We start from the raw sequence: 8,292 nt of genomic DNA, 5'->3' as shown, positions 1-8,292 counted from the left end.
TTCTAAATATTTTTAATAATATTATAATATATACTAAATGGTCCTTACACCAAGAGAATAGCATCACTTTTTCTCTCTGTCATTTTTTAAAAAGTGGTTGCCAAATTCAAACATTAAGCCATGTGACATGTGAACTTACTGTTACTAACTATTTCATATCATATATTATATATATTATTATAGTATTATAAGTTGCTTATTTTTATATGATTACGATTCAAAAATAAAATAAAATAAAATAAAATAGATCCTTTTTCTTCACTTTTGTCAAGGCATTTGCATGTTAATGAACCATACATTCTGTAAATCCCTTCTCGAAGTTCCTAATTAATTAAAATAGATTCACACTTATTGCAAAATTAATTTAATATTTATATCATTTATTATTTGTCTAACCTAATTAATATATGCTTGGCAACTCTTGTACCATACGCATTTATGAGTGTACAATGTACAACGTAATAAAACTATTGGAATAAAAAATACAATAATTTTACTTTATTTTAAACTAATCGACTTGATTAGTTTTTTTTTTTTTCAAGTGTCTTTTTGGGATTTGCTTATGGTCAAAGTATTAGGAGTGCTAATCAATATTGACGACTACATTAAGTAATTCATTTGAGTGCATTAACACTAAAGTGAGAAATTAATTATTCAGATATATTATATTTGTGTCAGATTTTCTTGGCTTAATACATGATCAAACTTTTAAATTTGTCAAAATATTAGCATTTAAAAACTTGAGTTAAATTATATTTTAGTTGAATACCTCAAAATAATTTGATAATCTGTTTAAATTAGATGTTTTGAAAGAAAAAAATTGTGTGCTCTCACTCATCTATTCACTAATTAAGTTAATCATATAAAATATGTCATGTTTTAGTTGAATACCTCAACTCTTGATAACGTGTTCAAATTAGACATTTTTTGTTTAAATTTTAAAAAATAATTATATGTATTTTCATTCATTTATTCGATAATTAAGTTAATCATATGAACTGTCATTTTCTTTAGTTATATATTTTTATCTCAATAAATCGTAAACTCCATATATTTTCTACTCGAAATTGATGCAAAAATTAAAAAAGATAGATGTACTTTATATAATTTACTTAACTATCTAATAACATATATTTTATTCGTATTTAATTTAGTATTTGTTTGACATGTGGAGTACCATAAATATTGATGGATGTACTATTTTTACAGCTATTATGAATTTTCAACTTATCAACTTGATTTTCTTTCTTCAATTAATTAATTAATCATAAGCATAAAAATTCCTGCATTTTTTTTTCGTCGTATGCAAGAGAGATATATGCTTGAGAAGTTCTGTATTAATTGATTAATGGATGTATTCTGCTGTAGAATCACAATATATTCCGAAAATGTTTTTATATTCAGCCACTCAAATTGATACTCCTGCATTATTTTTTTTTATTTTATTCAAACTATGTGACAGGTTGTTATACAATAGACAAAATTTTTTAAACATAATCAACCAAACAAGCCTTTAAGAGTTGTTTAGTAGCTGGTTAAAGTTATGCAAATATTAATAATATATTTTCTTCATTTCATAGTAAGTGTTATAAATTCATTGAATAAGTGGATAGTCCATAAGGTTGGTACATGAACAACCATTCATATTCACTAGGTTACATGAACCTTTTTGGATAAAAATGTATCTATTTATTATGATACTTAATATGGTGACCTTTGGAGTGATTTCTCACTCTATAAATAGAGTTGTTCATTCACTATTGTAAGATATACAGATGAGACTTACATACACTTTAATAAGAAGAAAAATCCTCTTCTTCTATCTACTTCTCTTGTCTTCTTCTCTTTATGATTATATTCTTATGAGCTTGATTTTATAACACGTTATCAGCATGAGTCTTTAGTCAATTAAGATTGATTTTTAGTTTTTCTTTAACTCATGTTTTGGTTGATCTCGTTATGAGAATCAAGGTATTATATGCATAAAATCAGGTATGTATTTTCTAGAATATTTTTATAATTTAGAATAAAAATAGTATTCAGTCACTAACAATTATCAGGAACCTAAGACATATACTACTATTGGTTGAATATGATATGCTATACAAAATTTCTTAAATAGAAGAAGGTATAAAATTTTAATAGCATGAATTTGAATGTTATTTTGATTGTTTTGAAAGACTCAAAGGATGATTCATGTTGTACTTCGGTTTATTATACCGTTGGTTAAAGGGTAAGACATCTGATTAAAGTCTGGATGCACCATAATGAAAAATATTTGAGGATAAGACGATAGATTCAAGTTCTATTGCACCAAAAGGGTAAGACATCAATTTGAGTTTTGATGCACCGTGATTGGGTTCAAGTCCCATAGAATTATGGCGTAAAACGCCTTATATGGATAAGACATTGAGTTCGAGTCAATGCACCATAATGATGATATAATGATGACTAAGGCTTTGATGAAAAATCTTGAAATTCGTCCTATTGAATTTGCTTCATTCCTTGAAAAGAATGTGGTAGCAACATGTAATAACTCTGAAATCCGCCTGTTAACTTTCTTCATTCAATCATATGAATGTGGTAGCAGTGAATGTTACTCTGAAAGATGACAAATGATTAATGATATGAATAAGGGCGTGGAGAGACATAATTATAATAGTCATCATTGTGGTAATGATAAAAGGAAGAACACTATGAGTTCTTCAAACAGTCCTTCAAAATGTGAAGACAATTTTTATCATCAAAATGGTATGAAAGGTCATTAGACTTGTGAATGTTGTCAACCCAATAATTTGACAAATTTATAAATCCTCTATCATGATACAAGAAGATAAAGTGATGGTACACTTAATCTTTCAAAGTGATGTTGAGGTGTGTCATGGAAATATGATGAATTTTAAAGACATGACAATGTGCTTATAATGCAAATTTATGAAGTACATATAAATGATTAGTCCAATCCTTGAAGAGAATGTGACTTGTAATAAGTATCGTGAATGCTCGACCATTCTATAAGAGAATGGGTTCAGATATGATAAAATCATTATGGATTGGATATATGTCACAACTCACCTCTATAGAAGGTTTGAGAAAAAAAATGATACATGTCACTTCTCATCTCTACGGGAGATTTGAGAGGAAATAAATTTTATTTGGTAGAAATGGCTAATTGTATTGTACGTTTTATACGTCACTATGATATAAACTACCGAAAGGGCAAAAGAAAGAAATAGTTCTTGCCTATAAGGGTTGTGGTCATTATTGTGTGGCAATACAAATTTGTCATTGGTTGTGTACCTATGGTACAACAAAAGTAAAGCAAGAAAGACGTCTTGCTCGTAATGATTTTGACCATGACAATAATAATATAATTTCCTCCTTGAAGGAGATGCTCACCAAAGGGATGATGTCATGCAATATGTTATAGTACACAAAATTAATTGCAAGCTCTAACGAGTTGTGTTATTATCAGAGGAATAATATTGGGGTTGTAGTAAGTCTCAAAAGAAACTTTTTAAGTTTCGAATGCATGTAAATGAATAATTGTAATGTCTAGCTAGACAATGAAGATTATATGAAAATCCTTGAAACAATCGAGGTGTCTGAAGCATATAAGAGTTTGAAAGAAACTTTTCCAATAAAGCTTCAAGAATCCTTATATGGATTGAAATAGTCAAGGAAGAAAAAGGGTACAAAAGAATGACCCTAATAGTCCTTGTATTTTTATGAAAAGGTCTTGGTAAGACAAAATTTTGTCTTGACCTACAGATTGATAATTTGACAAATGAAATATTTGTCTAACAGTGCACATACACTGAAAAGTTTTGATGCAATTTTATATGGATAAATCGCATTCATTGAGTACCCCAATGATTATGAGATCACTTAACATAAATGATGATTCAGTTTGATCTCAAAAGAAGGATGATGAGTTTCTTGGTGATGAAACTCTATTTTGGTGCAATCAGGGCACTAGTGCATCTTACTAACAATATTTGACTAGATATTTGTTTTGCAGTAAATTTACTGGCAAGATTCAATTTCTCCCCGATAAAAGGACATTGAAATGGTGTTGAACACATGATTGAATATCCTCGAAGGGCCATAGTTATGGTCTTATTCTATTCCGAGGAATCCAAGACAAAATTGATTGGTTACGCAGATGCAGAATATTTATCTGATCTGCATAAAGTTCTATCTCAATCACGCTATGTGTTTGCATGTGGAGGCACAATAATATCCTGGGGATCAATGAAGCAAATGTTGCTCTACAGAAATAAAAGTCCTCCATGAAGCAAGTCAAAAGCGCGTCTGGTTAAGATAAATGACACACCATATTCAAGAAATGTGTGGGTTTTTTTTAAAAAAGAATATACCAACCACAATGTACGAAGATTGGAGACATCATCACAAGAAATTAAGTGATGTTTTAATCAGGGGGAGTACAATACGTGTTGCACTCTTTTTCCCTTGATCGAGGTTTTTTCCCACTGGGTTTTCCTGGCAAGGTTTTTAATGAGGCAACAAATGGTGCGTATCAAAAGATATGTGTACTCTTTTTCCTTCACTAGAATTTTTTCCCACAGGGTTTTTCCTAGTAAGGTTTTAACGAGGCACATTATCTATGGACATCCAAGGGAGAGTGTTATAAATTCATTGAATAAGTGGATAGTCCATAAGGTTGGTACATGAACAACCATTCATATTCACTAGGTTACATGAACCTTTTTGGATAAAAATGTATCTATTTATTATGATACTTAATATGGTGACCTTTGGAGTGATTTCTCACTCTATAAATAGGGTTGTTCATTCACTATTGTAAGATATACAGATGAGACTTACATACACTTTAATAAGAAGAAAAATCCTTTTCTTCTATCTACTTCTCTTGTCTTCTTCTCTTTATGATTATATTCTTATGAGCTTGATTTTATAACAGTAAGTTAATTTTTGAGACATTTTTCATTTTCAAATTAACTTAATTGTTTAGTTTTCAAAACTATTTTTAGAGTGTTCTTTCAATTTTATCCTTTATTAATTAGTATTGAAATTAATGATTAATTAACATTTAGTTATTTTTAATCATAAATTTAACAATAATAAATAAGCGTATAAATAAAATACTAGGTCCAATTTATGTCTTAATCTACTTTTCTTAAAAGATGTGAAACATATCAAAAATTAACTTAATGAAGTGAGTATAAATTAGTTATGAGATAACTTATGTATTATTTTATGTTGGGATTATAAATTATGATGCAAAGTTTACTTATAAGATAATTACGCAATTTGATCTAAAAAAAAATCTCTATCATTTGAATTGATTACGAAAGGACCATCTTCTCCTCCTCTTGACATTTGGTTACATTACTCCACCTCGTACATTATAATTTTGTTTCCGTGCAATATATGAAATAAATGTCATTGTTGATATATAACCACAATTAATACATACCTAAATCAGTATGAATATGGTTTATAATTATATATCTGATACTGTTTGCAACAAATTTTAAACATATGAAAAATAAATAAATCATACAAATAAAATATGAAGAAGCATGATTTTATTCATCAAGATTGTGAGTTTACAAATCTGTTCCTTCCTTGATTCTACTCTCTAAGATGATTTATTCATGATTCGAGGGACGTTAGTGGCGTATTTCTCGAACTAGGATGATTTAGATTTGACCTCTCTATATGAATAATCCATCAATTTGTGGAGTATTCGAGATCTTGATCTCTTTATGAATTTTTCGGGATGCCTTTTAAGGAGATTTAGTACCCTTTATATAGGCATAAACTAGGGTTTAAGGTTGAGTAGCCTCTAAGAATTCTTATCTGAGTTGAACACAATTTGTAGAGTCCCAACTCGAATTGAACGCATCTTGTAGAATCCTACAAAATTTCAATGTCTACAAAGCCCCCTGCTTCAAGGCTTGACGGAGTGTAGACTTGTGAAACTCAAAGACGAGGTTTGAGATACTCATTCTTCCACCTTTGCAGCTTCAGATTTTCATATTTGATTTAAGAGAGAAGAGATGAAGGGCAGATTTGGTCCCACTGGGCGTGCCAATATTTTTGCAACAAACTGTAAACATATGAAAAATAAATAAGACATACAAATAAAATATGAAGAAACATGATTTTATTCATCAAGATTGTGAGTACAAATTTGTTCCTCCCTTAGTTCTACTCTCTAAGATGATTTATCCATGATTCAAGGACCGTTAGTGGCATATTTCTCGAACTAGGATGATTTAGATTTGACCTCTCTATATGAATAATCCATCAATTTGTGGAATATTCGAAATCTTGATCTCTTTGTGAATTTTTCGAGATGCCTTTTAAGGTAATTTAGTACCCTTTATATAGGCATAAACTAGGGTTTAGGGTTGAGTAGCCTCCAAGAATCCTTATCTGAGTTGAACGTAATTTGTAGAATTCCAACTCAAATTGAACGCATCTTGTAGAATTTCACAAAATTTCAATGTCTATAAATACATAAATTATAAATTATACATCTGATACATAACTCACGTATCTTTTGATATGTATCGAGCGAAAGAGTAATATATCAACAAATTATGAATAATCTAGGATTATAGTAATTTAATAAACTTCCGAAATATGATGCAACTAACACCAGAATCATTGAAGTCTATTTATTTTATACTAAAATAATTCATATCTTTCGTTATAACTTGTACATATGTATTATTTTATGTGAAATCAAATTAACACCACATTAATTTCATACCTAAATAAGAACCCGTTTAGATTGACTTAGAAAAAATAGTTTTTAAGTAAAAAATAACAAGTCAAACTGAAATAACATTTAAGTCAAAAAAATAATAAATAGGGAAAGACCTACTTTTGATTTCTGACTTATTTTAAGTTATTCTTTTACCTAGTCAAACACTTCGTAACTTATCTTAAGTCATTTTTAACTTATTTTACGTTATTTTTTATACTTATCAAACATTTCCAAAAATCAAAAACAAACTTAAAAGTCAATTTAACTGACTTTAAGTCAATCCAAATAAACTACAAATAACTTACCTTTTAACGAACTATTACCATTTTTCCAAAAATGTTTTTGGAAGACTATCTTGATCAAATCAAATAAGTACAAGAAGGAAACAAACTCAATGGAATTTAGTACTACTACACTTTTTCTACAACCCCACCACCCTACTTACCCCCACCCCACCCCACCTCAACTCTTCCAAACAAATTTCCCTCTATAATAACAAGTCCCAAAACACCAAAACACCTCCTCCTTTCTCTCACACTCACTCACTCTTCTCATCACAAAAAATTCACACACCCACACAATGGCTTCCACCATTAAAAAAGTGAATATGATTACTCAAATTGTACGTCTCAAACAAGTTGTTAAGCGATGGAAACATAAATCCCTTAAGCGCCGTGGCGTTTTATCCTATTCCTCATCCGATTCAGATGAACCGGTTTTACCCGGTTCGAACCGCCGTCGTCGCACCCCTTCAGGATCTTTAGCGGTTTACGTCGGTCCAGAACGAACCCGGTTCGTTATACCAACCCGGTTCTTGAACCTCCCTGTATTTATATCTCTACTTGATAAAGCAGAGGAGGAGTTTGGGTATCAAAGAACCGGCGGTTTAGTTTTGCCTTGTGAAGTGGACTACTTTTCGGAGATATTAAGGTTATTGAACCGGGATGAAGACCGGTTCGGTCATTTGGGTTTAGATGAGATGATGAATGGTTTAGATCAGTCTTGTAAAGAAGCTGCTTCACAAGGATTTGCTCCTCTTTTGCATAATGCTAGAGTTTAAACCGGGCTTTTAAAAAACCGGTCCGGTTCGGTCAGTCTTGTAAAGAAGATGCTTCACAAGGATTTTCTCCTCTTTTGCATAATGCTAGAGTTTAAACCGGGTTTCACAAAACCCCGGTTCAGTTCGATTCGGTTCAATCCGGTTCGATTCACTTGTTTGAAAGAGGAAGATTTAGGGTTAGTTTTTTTTTTTTTTTTTGAAATTTTAAAACCATCCTAGAACTCAGAATTTAATTTTCTGAAGGTTTGCTGGGTTCCAATGAGATGTGGGTAAATTTTTAATTTTTTTTTTAAGGTTGTTAATTAATTAGTGGTATTTTCCCCAGACAAATTAAATGTATTTATTTGTTCTGGTGGTGGTGACAGAGTCAGAAAGAGGTTGATGATTATTGTTGTTAATTATGAGGAGGAAGTGAAGAGGAAAAAAAAATAGTTTGAGAGTAATTAAATGTAATTTTTATATTTTGACT

The 8,292-nt window shown here is 30.3% G+C and overlaps 1 protein-coding gene across 1 annotated transcript; it reads left to right on the top strand.

Moving 5' to 3' along the window:
* Positions 1 to 7,343: 7,343 nt before the first annotated feature.
* Positions 7,344 to 7,823, top strand: LOC101250316 (protein SMALL AUXIN UP-REGULATED RNA 51). The gene has a single exon (XM_026031898.2). It carries the CDS (start codon positions 7,344 to 7,346, stop codon positions 7,821 to 7,823), a length of 480 nt encoding a protein of 159 aa, XP_025887683.1.
* The last annotated feature ends 469 nt before the right edge of the window (positions 7,824 to 8,292 follow it).

The sequence above is a fragment of the Solanum lycopersicum genome, chromosome 7, assembly GCF_036512215.1.
Source record: "Solanum lycopersicum chromosome 7, SLM_r2.1".
In the NCBI taxonomy this organism is placed as follows: Eukaryota; Viridiplantae; Streptophyta; class Magnoliopsida; order Solanales; family Solanaceae; genus Solanum; species Solanum lycopersicum.
This window is presented reverse-complemented; position numbering and strand designations above follow the sequence as displayed.

Coding starts and splice junctions, on each gene's coding strand:
- LOC101250316 (XM_026031898.2), top strand. CDS start 7,344: ATGGCTTCCACCATTAAAAAAGTGAATATGATTACTCAAATTGTACGT.